General features: G+C 38.2%; 1 protein-coding gene across 1 annotated transcript; it reads right to left on the reverse strand.

Annotated features, from left to right (window-relative positions):
* Positions 1 to 836: 836 nt before the first annotated feature.
* On the reverse strand, positions 837 to 14,910 carry LOC130922300 (snaclec coagulation factor IX-binding protein subunit A-like). Its single transcript, XM_057846995.1, has 6 exons — positions 14,814 to 14,910; positions 14,712 to 14,739; positions 14,447 to 14,532; positions 1,242 to 1,373; positions 1,077 to 1,167; positions 837 to 999 (listed from the first exon to the last, which is right to left on the reverse strand). The coding sequence occupies exons 1-6, from the start codon at positions 14,874 to 14,876 to the stop codon at positions 878 to 880; spliced, it is 522 nt and encodes a 173-aa protein (XP_057702978.1). The 5' UTR covers positions 14,877 to 14,910; the 3' UTR covers positions 837 to 877.
* Positions 14,911 to 15,255: the final 345 nt, after the last annotated feature.

A 15,255-nucleotide genomic window follows, 5' to 3' on the forward strand; every position in this document is an offset into this window, starting at 1 on the left:
AAATTCTGAACAGTCATAACTTGGCGGACATATAACATATCTGCGCCAAACTTCCCGTGCTTGGTGAAAGTCGTACCCTGAAGGGTCCTGTAGGGGTCAACTAGTGGCAACAGAAAGTCACTCATTGTACTCATACATGTCCAGTTCTTTTCAGGTTGGTCACTGTAGTTTCAAGACTTTTTGTAAGACTACAACTTAAAGCTAATGTCCACACGTCTCTGTCTGTTGCCGTGACGACCCTTTGCCCGCCATTAAAAGGAAGTTTTTGAATATGGGCGTGCCTCCTTTTTTGTAGGACTGTCTTCAATGGGGGCTTTTTCACCTAGGTGTGTGAATGTGTTTGTAATCCCCCAAAAAGAGGGGTGTTCCGTGAAAGTGAAGTTTTCAGGAGATGATGAGAGGGAGACGATCTGCCACCACCCTGACCTGCGTGCCGTCTGAGTTGCACCAAAGTGCGAGGGCCCATCCAATCTTGCTTGCAGGCCTAGTCAGTTTTGCTCTCATTAAGATGTAAAAAAAGTAAAAAAGTATTGCGTTGTAAAACTACTCGAAGAAGTAAATGTACTCCTCAAGTAAATGTAATAGAATAAATGTAACACGTTACTACCCACCTCTGCTAAAATACGAATGAGACTAATCAGTTCGAGTACGAATGAGACTAATCAGTTCGTCCAAAAGACCCAGACTAGGACAAAAAATGTTTTAATTTTAATTTTATTCAAACTCAATGTGAAACGTGACATATTCACGATACATCGCCAAACGATATTTTTTCCTGAAACTGTCAGCAACAATCAGTTGAATGAGTACCCTATAAAGGGTTTTTAAAGAAAGCAATAGTGGAGGAATCGTATGGAATAAACATAAAAATAATGTATTAATCTCCAGAAGAATAATATGGATATGACTCAAGATCACATATTAATGCACACGGGAACGAAGGTCGGGCACAAACAGAGTAAAGACGCGTGTTGCAATCAATAACCTGCCAACCGACATCTGTAAGAAAGAACACAAAAAAACTTCAAAAAGGGAATAATATCAAATTTACCTACATGCCGTTTCCTCTTTATCACCTTGCAAAATTGCTACACAGCCTTCGGTGGTATTTGTAATGAATCTTGACACAAATGTGACATCAGAGCCATCGGTCCATGACATGTTTCCCTAGAAGAAGAACGTAAGATGAAAAATTAGTCCGAAAAAAGGAGATGTTGCAGGGTTTTGTTTCTGTTTCTCACCGCAGCACCGACTCTGAGTCCAGTCCAGGTACCGTTGGATCTGTTAGGCAGGTGGAGTGCAGCAGTAATGGCGTGTTGCACTTCATTCTGGATGGATACTAGGTGCGTATCGTACAGTTTCATACAGTAATGCTACTTGGACAAAAATATCAGTCATATTGGTTGCTCGATTGACAAATAAGAAGCACTGTGAATTTGAAAGATTCACACACACAAAAATTGCATTATGACATTAAAACCACATTACCCTGAAATGAATATGAGAATATGAGATAATTAGCATTTTTATTTATAGTGGTGTGAAAATGTATCTGAACCTTTTGGAATTTCTCACATTTCTGCATAAAATCATCAAATGTGAGCTGATCTTTGTCAAAATCATACAGATGAAAAAACAGTGTCGGCTTTAACTAAAAGCACCCAAACATTTATAGGTTTTCCTATTTTAATGAGGATAGTATGCAAACAATGACAGAAGGGCAAAAATAAATAAGTGAACTATCATATTTAATATTTTGTGGCCCCTCTTTGGCAGTAATTAAAGATGCACCGATAGCGATACTAGTATCGGTAGGGGGCGCCGAGCCGGCCCAAAATGGTGGTATCGGTATCGGCGAGTACCAACAAAGATGGCGCCGATACCGTTTGCCGGTCCATTATTATAACATTTGACCGCAGCCTTTTTTTTTTCTCCTGGCGCTCACTACACTTTGTCTCTGTGTTGTGTGATGACACGTGAACACCAAACAGCTATCGCTATTGGCCTGCTCCAGACCAATGAGAACGGACCAATAGCCACTTCTGACCAATGACTAGGGATGGGAATTGATAGGATTTTTACGATTCCGATTCCATTATCGATATTGCTTAACGATTCGGTTCTTTATCGATTCTCTTATCGATTCTACTTTGGGGGAAAAGAACAACAAACGGTTTGATTGGCATTGAGTTTGTTTAATCAGAACTCACAACCTTACAAACTCACAACGACATCAAAAGAGGCCCAAAGCCTCAATGTTAACTGTGGCAATAAGTGGCAAATACACAAGAATGTGTAACATTTTACTGAAACATTTATCTAATAGAAATAAAAAATATTGGTATATATTGGGAGATAGGTTGTTGTTCTGCGTTTGGCAATATGTGTTAAAGCAGGGGTCCCCAAACTTTTTCCTGTGAGGGCCACATAACTTTTCCCTTCTCTGATGAGGGGCCGGGGTCAGTTTGTAACAAAAAAAGTGTGACGATTGCAGAAGTGCATAAATGTAAAAAATTATTGTTTTTCAGAAAGCCACAATCAAATAACCCTTTCTGGATTCTTCACGGAATTAAAGTAAATAAAATAAAAAATAATAAAATAATAAAAACACTATTAATTAAATAGATAATAACCAAATAACCCGCTCTGAATTCTTCAAGGAAAAAGGCCAGGAAATAAATAACACGATTGAGAAAAAAAAAAAAATCAAAATGGCCGGACCAAATGTGGCGGCGGGCCGTATTTGGGCCGCGGGCCGCAGTTTGGGCACCCGAAGACATGCCGCATCCAAGCGAGTGAGCGTGCGAAGTGAGAGAGGGAAACACTTCTACGAGCCTACGTTCTTTGTTAATGTTAATGTATAATCTTTTGTGTTGTTGTTGTTGTGTTTCCACTCGGGATCGGACACTTAAATCCAGTTGTGTAGTGGTTTGAACGATGTGCTAATGCTAGCGAACGAATGCAAACCATACTGTTATTAGCAGCTAATCATCGCTGATTTACGTTGATGCAAACCTGTTTGTTATTGGGGACGAAATTGATTTGTTTCATTTCTATTTTTAGTTTCACTCTTCAAGTGATGGTTGAATAAAGTCAGCAAATTATACCAACGTCTTCTGTATCGTCATTTCGGAGTTTAGCTATCTGTATAGCTGTCTCAGTGAGGACAGTGCAGTCTATTCCCTCCCGATGCAGTTATCTCCACCTTGCAATGACTGCAAGTCGCTTTGTTGTAATTTTTCCTCGTGAAGTGAAGACACACTTTCGAGCGTTTGAAACTACGTGCTGTCATTGTTATGTTTATGGCTGCAATGCTCGTGCTTACCATCGTAACCTTTCATTTTCACACTCTTTCCTGGTGAAGTGTAGTCCAACTTTGGAGCGAGTGGTTCTTGGCGCCATGCTAGTTTGATGCGTCTGGACAACAAGACACGTCACGACGCAATACGCGTCTTTAGGACTCGTTAAAGGGATCGTTTAGGCTTTTTTATTGTGATGTCGAGGCCTCGAAACACTCGGAACCGGTTCCGAATTGGAATCGGATTTCGATTCCCATCCCGACCAATGACATGGCCAACATGGCGACATGGCCGACATGGCGGCATGGAGGCGGTCAGGAAATATTTCAAAATAGAAATCCCGTCAATTAAAATCAATGGCTGCGTGCAAGATTTGCGGCCTGAAAGTTTCGAGATGTGGAGTTAAATCGGCCAGTTTCAATACCTCGAACCTGATAAAACATGTGAAGACGAAACGTGAACGAACACGAGTTTGAGCCTGCAAGAGCAGGACTGCTATCCAGAGGAAGGGCGCTGGACAGGTGCAACAATCTCTGGTCAGTTCACTACGTCTACTTTACTTTTATTGTCTTTTACTGAAAGAAATGCTGCAGTAATTTGGGAACTGTTTCCAAAGTAGGGTTGCCACCTTTCAGAAATAGAAATAAGGGACGCACCCCCTCCCGAAAAAACGAGGCTAATAGAGAGACGGGATGCTGTGGTCAATTATTATTACTTATAATTGTGAGCGTCCGCAAATGCGGAAACAAGGTTGGACCTCGAAGCGGATAACAAGCGGGGGATAGGTACAAGGGTTTAATGATTGCAAACAAAAAGCAACACGCGATCGCGGGATAGTAAAAATAACAAAAGGAGTCTGTGACAGCAGGTCGACGGAGCTCAATACTAAAAACTCGAAGATTAACTAAGACGATAGGCAGCGAGCCAAAAAGCCAAAATAAAAACACTCAAATACCTGCACAGGGTAGAGGTTACAAACGAGTGCAGCACACTAACAGAAAAAAACCCAATGCAGGGGCGTAACAAGCAAATGTAGCGAGTCTATAGTGCGAGATGTCAAATGGCGATCAGCAAAGCAAATATCTCGGCAGCCTTCTCTGAGCTCACCCGTGCTTAAATGCTGCGTTGATGAGCCCGCATTGGATTCAGGTGCGACGTCAGGAACGCCCCCACTAACAGCCCAGCAACAAAACACAATCTAACCAGCAGCAGAATGTGACAATAATTTCATGAAAGTTGCACTGTTTGGCCTTTGAGAGGTTTAAAAAAAGTTTACTCAGTTCATTCAGAGTATATCATTATGAACTTATTTTTACTTTCTTACTGTTGGGCTAGTATTATACTTTGTACTAGTCTTTTTCCTATTTTGCAAAGGTAAGCAACAGCCTGACAAAGCCTTGATAGCAATGATTTCACATCCAATTATGTAGCTATTTGGGAAAAAAAGAAAAAAAAGAAAAAAATATATATACATACATAATAATCGGGGTGGTATCGGTATGGTATCGGTATCGGCCGAAACTGCACAGCCAGGTATCGGTATCGGGGCAAAAAAATGGTATCGGTGCAACACTAGCAGTAATAACGTGATGCTTCCTGTAGGTGCAGATCAGTCTGGCACATCGATCAGGACTAATCTTGGCTCATTCTTTTCTACATAACTGCTGTAGTTCAGTCAGATTCCTGGAATGTCCGGCATGAATCACTATCTTTAGGTCATGCCACAGCATCTCAATGGGGTTCAAGTCTGGACTTCGACTAGGATCATTCCAGAAGTGTATTTTGTTTTTCTGAAACCAGTCTGAAGTTGATTTACTTCTGTGTTTTGGATCATTGTGTTGTTGCAGCATCCATCTTTTTTGTTTTTTTAGCTTCAACTGTCTGCCAGACAGCCTCAGGTTTTACTGCAAAACAACCTGATAAACGTTTAAATTTATTCTTCCATTAACAGGGCCCCCGCGGGTTATTAAAAGTATTAAAAAAAGCATTGAATTTAGTTTTCCATGATTAAAGGTATTAAAAGTATTAAATTAGCTGTTGTAAGTATGGAATTTTTTCACCGTGGTCTTAATTTTCAAGAAAATCTCAGTGCAACCTAAATTATATCCGTGACGTAGTTTTTTTTTTTTAATCCATAACGCAGATGACGCATATAATTTTTCCGATGCTCTGCACTAAAAATCGAAATGCAACTCGTGCGTGCCAAACCACCACAACCGGCAAAACGGAGAATCCACCCACCTCTGCATCGGGAATGCGTCCGTTTGTCGGTGGAACGAAAACCCTGCAGGCAGAAGTATTGTGGATTCTGAACACCAAAACAGACAACTATTCATATACTTCAAATGAGTCCATTGGTGATCTGTTTCGGATATTACGTCATTTTTGGTCGGCATCGGCTGTCACAATGTTGAGGGAGAGGGAGCGTTCCCGATGTCGTAACTGTCTTTTGTAACGAATTTTCAGTTGGCAGAAAAAAAAAAACGCACATTTTCTTAATGTTTAAATAGTCTACATATTTTTATGATCATTATAAATACATTTACAGAATGAAATAACGCTGGAAAAGTTTGTTAAACATACAGTTGGTCAAATCCTGTTTTTTTCCAGAGGGAGCATTCCCGACTTCGTAACTGCAGCCAATTTAAGCTCATTAAGATTTGAAGATAGAGGTAAAATCGGGCCTAAAAAATCCAGCCCGACCCGAACTGGTATTAAAGCCCGACCCGCGTTTTGTGTGATAACATTTGTGACGATGTCTGCATAAAACCCTGTCTTTTGTAACGATTTCTCAGTTAGCAGGAAAAAAACGCATTTTCTTAATGTTTTAATAGACTACATATTTTTATGATCATTATAAATTTATTTACACAACGAAATAACGCTGGAAAAGTTTGTTAAATATAAATAAACAGAGGCGGTTTCACGGACTCGCAGAGGGGAAGATTAAAAAGGGCGTACAGGCACGCTCTGGCTCTGCAATGACCATACAGCGCCTTCTTTTTTTTATCCAAATTATTTATTTTATAACAAACATTTCTTAGTTTATCATTCATACATCATTAATATATATTTATTTCAAAAAGTTAGCGAGAAAGAACCCTGGCCCGGCCCGACGTAATATTTGACATTTTAATTTTGGTCATGTTTTCAGTTTAATTTAGCTGTTTCCAGCTTGCTATGTTTATAATTGCGATGTTTGTTTACCGCTTTTCCTCTTACTGCGAAGAGGGAGGAAGTTACATCGGCCACCGCTATGATATTTAAGTCGTCAGCCATCTGCTGTGACCCGGGAATTTAACGCCTGCTTTCACGCACACTGCTTCCAATGTCAGTCGACACGGGAAATTGTTTTCACACACAACTGCTGCACGGTTAAGTCCCGCGATATTCCAGTTGTTTTGGAGTATGTGATAGGGGCTCAAGTTACATCCAGATACTTTAGGTTGCAGTTTATGGGTCATGCGAAGGCAGTGGACCTGCTTAATCATTTCGGTTTGCCTTTCGAATGAATGTGAATTTTGCCGTTTTAACTCAAGAGTTAGCCATGTTTACTGGGGTCTTGGCAGGTGCACTAGCGGCTAGCCTGTTACAGAAGATGGCTGGTCTGAGTCCTGTCCTCCTCCTTTTTTTGTCCATCATTATTGTGTGCGTGTGTGGGTTTAAAAAAAATTCTGACAGACTATATAATGTTACTTTAAATGTGTTTAAATTGTATCTTCAATATATGTGCATTCTTTTGTCAAACACACTTAGTAATTGAGGTTAAATTTGATGTTCAGTGCTTTATTTAGTTAATGTGATTCAATATGATCGAAATAATGGGTGCAAGACAAGTATTAATTTTCAGTTGAAATGGCATTAAAAAAGGTCTTAAAAGTCTTGAATTTAGATTTATAATTTCTAGGGGGGACCCTGATTAATGATTGCAAGTTGTCCAGGCCCTGAGGGAGCAAAACAGCCCCAAATCATGATGCTCCTTCCACCATGCATCACGGTGGGGATGATGTGTTGATGTTGGTGAGCTGTTCCATTTTTCCTCCACGCATAACGTTGTGTGTTACTCCCAAACAATTCAACTTTGGTTTCATCAGTCCACAAAATATTTTTAATTTTTTAAATTTGCCAAAACTTTTGTGGAGTTTCCAAGTGCCTTTTTGCAAACATTAAACGTGCAACAATGTTTTTTTTATTTTAGACAGCAGTGGCTTCCTCTGTGGTGTCCTCCCATGAACACCATTCTTGGCCATAGTTTTACATATAGTTGATGTGTGCACAGAGATATTGGACTGTGCCAGTGATTTCTGTAAGTCTTTGGCAGACACTCGAGGTTTTTTTTTTTTTTTTACCTCTCTGAGTATTCTGCGCTGAACTCTTGGCATAATCTTTGGTGGACAGCTACTCTTTGAGAGAGAAGCAACTAGGGGTGTGACAAAATATTGAAATGGTGATATATCGTGATACTTTGTATTCCAAAAGGTTATCGATATGCTCCTGCCAAGAATCGAGATATCGTTCTAAAAAGGTTTTATCATGTACAACAAACTCAGATAAAAAGCTTGAAATAATAATGAATTAGTTCAAAAGTCATAAACGGATTTTAAGGGGGGACCAGTGGGGCCAGCCCCCCCCCCCCGGTGGCCAAAAAGTGTCATTGCATATAATTGACTTTCCTATATATATGTATATAAATTGTAAAGCAATAAAACTGCAACAAAAATGAATAAAATGAACAAAAAAATATATTTTTATAATGGGTCAAAATTATTTTTCGAACAGATCATGTGACAAGCACCTCAGACGGTCATTTGCTTTGCATATAAATTTAATTCAAAAAAATATTAGGGGAGGGCAATTTTATTTTTCAAATGATTTTTTTCTTTGATTGAAAATATTTAAAATAATAAAATTAACTTTTTGAGGGATTGAATGATTGAGACACAAATGTCCTACCCTTAATATGACCCAAACACAAAAAGGATTGCTTCAATCAAAGAAAACTTTTTCAATGAAAAATTAAGTGTTCAAACACAAATTTTTCAATCTCAAATATTTGTTCGCATTCAAAAACGTTTTCTATGATTGAAATGTTTCTTTTTTTTTTATTGAAGTGATTTTTCTTTTTAAACATACATATATTTTTAAGCAACTTATTTTTTGATTGAATAATAAAGACAAAAATATCCTAGCCAAAATGTGGCCCAAACACAAATCAACATAACTTCAATCAAAAAAGTTGCTTCAATTGAAAAAAAATGACTTCAATCGAAAAAAAAAAAGAAAAATTGCTTCCACATGCATTTTTGGGGAGTTTTTTGAGTTTCAATTTTTTTGAAGCGATTTTTTTTTGGGGGGGGGGGGGGTTGACAGTAGTGCTGCAACGATTAATCGATTAACTCGAGTATTCGTTTAGAAGAAAATATTCTAATTAAATTTTGCTGCTTCGAATATTCGTTTAATTAAAGTGGCGTTCTAATGGTTTATTTTGAAAGTGTTTGCATTTCATTTTATTGATTAAGGTGGATACACTGCCCTTTGGTCTGCCTCATTTCACATGGCTGAATCCAACTGCTCCCAACGTTAAGACCAACGTTAGCAAGTTTTTGTTTGAGCTCATGTTTTTTAATGCGTTCGTAAATTAGTTTATCGATATATTTAGCCATTTTTTGTGGGAATATGTGACTGAACCTTTTGTCAAGAGCATTGTAAAAAAAAGTTAGCATTTTATAGCATTTAAGCTAGCGGACTTTTGCTATGTAAATTAGCCAGTTGTTCTTTTTTAGTACATAGATCCTCATTTATTTATTTTTTGTATACCGTTTGAGGCTCAGCTTAGGTATTTTAATTTTTCATGTTCCTTATCCGATTACTCGATTATTCGAACTAACTAGTTCATCGATTAATTGACTACTAAAATAATCGATAGCTGCTGCCCTAGTTGACAGTATGTATTTTGATTGAAGCAACTTTTTTTTGGATTGAATAATAAAGACACAAATCTACTTCCATATGGCTCTGCTCAGGGGATACAATTTTTGACGGTGGTAACTACATTGGCATGACACCGGCGGGTGTATGATATTCAATGGATGACGATCTTGGCGAAAAGTATTGCCTAAGCAGCCTGATTTAGAATTTCCCTCAAGAACGACGGGAAACAAAAAAACGCTCATTGTCTACTTATGATTATAAATATTCTTGTAAGGCAATTTTATTGCTGACACTGCGTTTCGGGGTCATCAACATGTTGTGCCCCCCCCACCCCAAAAGTCAAACTATGCAACTCTTTAGCATTCAGAAACAATAAAAGAAATGAATAGAAAACATTGTGTGGTCACAAAATGTTAATTTTATAGAGCAAGTGCAGGGAAATATGTATGAAATCACTCCATTCTGAGGATAAAAATATGAAATCATGAGAAACAAACAAAGAAATAACAATCAAAACATATCTCTAGTATTTAGTAGCACCATCTCTGGCTATTATGACTGATTGCAGTCTCTGAGGCATGGGCTTGATGAGTATTCTTCATCAATTTGGTGCCAACTCTTGCTTGCCTTGCCTTGCGGTCGACCATTTTTTTCAATTTCCACCACTGGTTATCAATAGGGTTGGGATCTGGGCTATTTTCAAGCCATGACATTGACTGGACGAGTCTTTCTCCAAGGAATGCTTTAACAGTTCTGTGGCATGATGCATTGTCATCTTGGAAAATGACAAACATATTTTCAATTGAAGGGATAAGAAAGCTGTCTAAAATGTCAATGTAAATTTGTGTATTTATTGAAGATTTAACCACAGTGCCTCTGCCTGACATGCAGCCCCATATCATCAAGGACTGAGGGAATTTTGATGTCTTTTTCAGGCAATCATCTTTGTAAATCTCGCTGGAACAGCACCAAACAAAAGTTCCAGCACCATCACCTTTTCTAGAGTCAAGAATCTGCATTGGACAAGGTGATGAAGCTGGAGCTTTTGTTTGGTGCTGTTCCAGTGAGACCTTAAATGGCCCAAAATTACCTAATTGCCTGGCATTGACTGCCACTGACAGCCATAGACGTTCAATCCGTTTGAAGTGGGAGGGTTGTCAAATGGATTGGACGTCTACTAGTGATAAACTAATTCCAATTCACACTAGAAGCTTGTTTTTCTGTTAATTAGTTGTTTGTAGAATATCCTAGAATGATTTCCTGACCAATGTATCGATAATCGTTGAATCGTCAGATCATCGTTATCGTGAGCTTTGTATTGCAAATCGTATCATATCGTGAGGTACCAAGAGGTTCCCACTCCGAGAAGCAACAGCGCCAAACTCATTCCATTTGTAGACAACTTCTCTGACTGTCGATTGATGAACATCCAGACTTTTAGAGATGTTTTTTGTATCCTTTCCCAACTTTATACAACTCAATAATCCTTGATCACAGGTCTTCAGACAGCTCTTTTGACCGGGCCCTGATGTACATCAGACAATGCTTTTCATCAAGACATTTCTTACCATGCGTGTTTTATAGTGGGCAGGGCAGCTGTAAACCACTCATCAGCGATTGGACACACACCTGACTTAAAATGTTTGGTAAAAATTGGTTTTAATTGCTCTTTAAGTCTCCATCGTCAGAGGGTTTACTTACTTATTTCCCCCCCCTTCTGTCATTGTTTCCATGCTATCCTCATTAAAATATGAAAACCTATAAATGTTTGGGTGGTTTTCGTTAAAACAGACATTGTATTTTCATCTGTGTGATTTTGACAATGATCCGATCACATTTGATGGTGATTTTATGCAGAAATTTGAGAAATTCCAAAAGGTTCAGATTCATACATACATACAGTGGTATGAAAAAGTATGTTATAATGGTGTGAAAAAGTATGTTATAATGTTTGGATATATGTTTGCATGTATGTGGGTGTGCGTGTGTGTAAATTAACCTGACCCAGATATTACTTAAATTGAAATAATTAGTAGTATTTTTCAGGGTTTGAAATTACAGCCATTTTTGTTACATATGTGCCAAAAATGCTATGTCCACTTATATCCTGTGTAACTCCTGGGGGCTAAGCCCCCATGTTCTTAAAACCTATTGACACCCCTGACTAATGATCTAATCCAGGGGTCCCCAAACTACGGCCCGCGGGCCGCACACGGCCCGCAGTCACATTTGGTCTGCCCCCCCCCCCCCCAAAAAATAGAATAAAATAAAATTATTTTTTTTAAATAGTGTTATTTATTTCCTGACTTTTTCTGTGAAGAACCCAGAGAGGGTTATTTGGTTATGATCTATTTAATTAATAATGTTATTATATTATATTATATTATATTATATTATATTATATTATATTATATTATATTATATTATATTATATTATATTATACAATTATTAATTATATTGTAAAATTTTTAATCGAGTTAATTACAGCTTAAAAATTAATCGCAATTCAAACCATCTATAAAATATGCCATATTTTTCTGTAAATTATTGTTGGAATGGAGAGATAAGACACAAGACGGATTTATACATTCAACATACGGTACATAAGTACTGAATTTGTTTATTCTAACGATAAATCAACAAGATGGCATTAACATTATTAACATTCCCTTAAAGTGATCCATGGATAGAAAGACTTGTAGTTCTTAAAAGATAAATGTTTGTACAAGTTATAGACATTTTATATTAAAACCCTTTTAAGGTTTTCGTTTTATTAAAATTTGTAAAATTTTCAATCAAAAAATAAACTAGTAGCTCGCCATTGTTGATGTCAATAATTACACCATGCTCACTCAAGGTACTAACCCATAAAATCAGTTGGACCCAAGTGCCACCTGAGGGCGCCAAACACCAAAAAACAAGTAACAAGCGGGCATTACACTGTACTGTCATTTTAATCTGTTTGAGCGGGGCATGTGCGTTAATTGAGTCAAATATTTTAACGTGATTAATTTTAAAAAATTAATTACAGCCCGTTAACGCGATCATTTTGACAGCCCGAATTATATTATATTATATTATTTTTATTTTATTTACTTTTGTTCCGTGAAGAATCCAGAAAGGGTTATTAGATTGTGGCTTTCTGAAAAACAATACGTTTTTACATTTAGGCACTCCTGCAATTGTCACACTTTTTCTGTTACAAACTGACCCCGGCCCCTCATCAGAGAAGGGAAGGGTTATGTGGCCTCGCAGGAAAAAGTTTGGGGACCCATGATCTAATCACTAGCTATATCAGTTATTGTAAAGTGTTACTGTATTCTTTACAGAATTGTTTTAATGAATAATTTTCTATTTGTACTTACTTGAGTCAAATTGTTGGCTTTTTGGTATTTAGTCATTAGCTTGAATGTTTTTCAAAATCACTACATTTTTAAGATTCACAAAAAAAAATTGACATTAAAACCAACCAACGCTTAAAGTAATTTACAGTGAGGCAAATGAGTATTTAGTCAACCACTAATTGTGCAAGTTCTTCCACTTGAAAATATTGGAGAGGCCTGTAATTGTCAACATGGGTAAGTCTCAACCATGAGAGACAGAATGTGAAACCCCCCCACCCCCTAGAAAATCACATTATTTGATTTTTAAAGAATTTATTTGCAAATCATGGTGGAAAATAAGTATTTGGTCAATACAAAAAGTTCATCTCAATACTTTGTTATGTCCCCTTTGTTGGCAATAACGGAGGCCAAACGTTTTCTGTAACTCTTCACAAGCTTTTCACACATTGTTGCTGGTATTTTGGCCCATTCCTCCATGCAGATCTCGTCTAGAGCAGTGATGTTTTGGGGCTGTCGTTGGGCAACACGGACTTTCAACTCCCTCCACAGATTTTCAATGGGGTTGAGATCTGGAGACTGGCTAGGCCACTCCAGGACCTTGAAATGCTTCTTACGAAGCCACTCCTTTGTTGCCCTGGCTGTGTGTTTGGGATCGTTGTCATGCTGAAAGACCCAGCTACGTCTCATCTTCAATGCCCTTGCTGATGGAAGGAGATTTTCACTCAAAATCTCTCTATACATGGCCCCATTCATTCTTTCCTTAACACAGATCAGTCGTCCTGGTCCCTTTGCAGAAAAACAGCCCCAAAGCATGATTTTTCCACCCCCATGCTTCACAGTGGGCATGGTGTTCTTCGGATGCAATTCAGTATTCTTTCTCCTCCAAACACGAGAACCTGTGTTTCTAGCAAAAAGTTCTATTTTGGTTTCATCTGACCATAACATATTCTCCCAGTATTGTTCTGGATCATCCAAATGCTCTCTAGCAAACCGCAGACGGGCCTGGACGTGTACATTCTTCAGCAGCGGGACACGTCTAGCAGTGCAGGATTTAAATCCCTGGCGGCGCTTTGTGTTACTGATAGTAGCCTTTGATACTGTGGTCCCAGCTCTGTAGGTCATTCACTAGGTCCCCTCGTGTGGTTCTGGGATTTTTGCTCACCGATCTTGTTATCATTTTGACGCCACGGGGTGAGATCTTGCTTGGAGCCCCAGATCAAGGGAGATTATCAGTGGTCTTGTATGTCTTCCATTTTCTAATAATTGCTCCCACAGTTTATTTCTTTACACCAAGCATTTACCTATTGCAGATTCAGTCTTCCCAGCCTGGTGCAGGTTTACAATTTTGTCTCTGATTTCCTTCGACAGCTCTTTGGTCTTGGCCATAGTGGAGTTTGGAGTGCGACTGACTGAGGTTGTGGACAGGTGTCTTTTATACTGATAATGAGTTAAAACAGGTGCCATGAACACAAGTAACGAGTGGAACCTCGTTAGACCTCGTTAGAAGAAGTTAGACCTCTTTGACAGCCAGAAATCCTGCTTGTTTGTAGGTGACCAAATACTTATTTTCCACTCTAATTTGGAAATAATTTTTTTTTAAAAATCAAACAATGTGATTTTTTTTTTTTTTTTTTCAAAATTCTGTCTCTCATGGTTGAGGTTTACCCATGTTAACAATTACAGGCCTCTCTAATCTTTCCAAGTAGCAACTTGCACAATTGGTGGTTGACTAAATACTTATTTGCCCCACTGTATAAAATGCAATTTAAAAAAAAAAAGAAAGAACACCCATAAAAATGATTTGAGGTCATTGAATTGCATTTGCTAATTTGTTTATTAAAGAAAAACAACGTTTTGGAATTCACTCCTACCTCTGCTTCATCAAACGTATCATAGAAGGTGAAGTTCCCATAACACCGATTGTTCAACAGCGCCCAGTTTTTGGGGCATCGATCGTCTGGAACAAATGACCACATTTTAGTGCCACTGAAGCCATACGCAAACACAATTTGAGCATGTTGTCAGTAAAAACATAAAACACTTTGAAAAATAGAAGATGACCATTTAAAAAAAAAGGATGAAGCAATTTAAAACTCCAAGAATGACGTGATCAATGAGTGACTCAAAGGTACCTACTTCTCGGATCAACGTGAATCGAAAAATACTGTAATAAAGAAAATGTCGTCAACAGCAGAATTCACATCGGACACAGCGACATGAACATTTAATTTGACTTACGGCATTCGCGTACAGTTTACTGAATGCATAAATGAAGAGCAGCGAGATAAAAGCAGACGCCATCCGTAGAGTGATGTTCCAACACGTCGAGATTCCAATTCCACGCTGGAGTTGTCGAGTGTCGCGGACGAAGATGAGCCTTCTTTTTATACCTTGGCCGCACTGGGGAACTTCACATGTCAGTCAGTTAAGTCAGTACCAAATTTGATTGACATGTTGTAAAACATGTTCAGAGGTAAACAGAGCTTGAGGAGTGATACAGCAAGTCACTCAGCCAAATTTTTATGCGGATAATATTTTCCACAGGTGGGTAGAGTAGCCAAAAAATGTACTCAAGTAAGAGTAGCGTTAGTTCAAAATAATATTACTCAAGTAAAAGTAGTGACCCAAAAAATTACTCAAGTGCAAGTAAGTCATAGATATTCATATTCATAATATATTG

This window comes from Corythoichthys intestinalis, chromosome 9 (genome assembly GCF_030265065.1).
Source record: "Corythoichthys intestinalis isolate RoL2023-P3 chromosome 9, ASM3026506v1, whole genome shotgun sequence".
Classification (NCBI taxonomy): domain Eukaryota; kingdom Metazoa; phylum Chordata; class Actinopteri; order Syngnathiformes; family Syngnathidae; genus Corythoichthys; species Corythoichthys intestinalis.

Bases quoted from the DNA above. Each gene is read 5' to 3' on its own strand.
- LOC130922300 (XM_057846995.1), bottom strand. From the start codon at position 14,876: ATGGCGTCTGCTTTTATCTCGCTGCTCTTCATTTATGCATTCAGTAAA. The intron at 1,168-1,241 runs GTGAGAAACAGA...TTCTTCTTCTAG, and splicing joins GACTCAGAGTCGGTGCTGCG to GGAAACATGTCATGGACCGA. The intron at 1,000-1,076 runs GTGATAAAGAGG...TCTTTCTTACAG, and splicing joins CTGTGTAGCAATTTTGCAAG to ATGTCGGTTGGCAGGTTATT.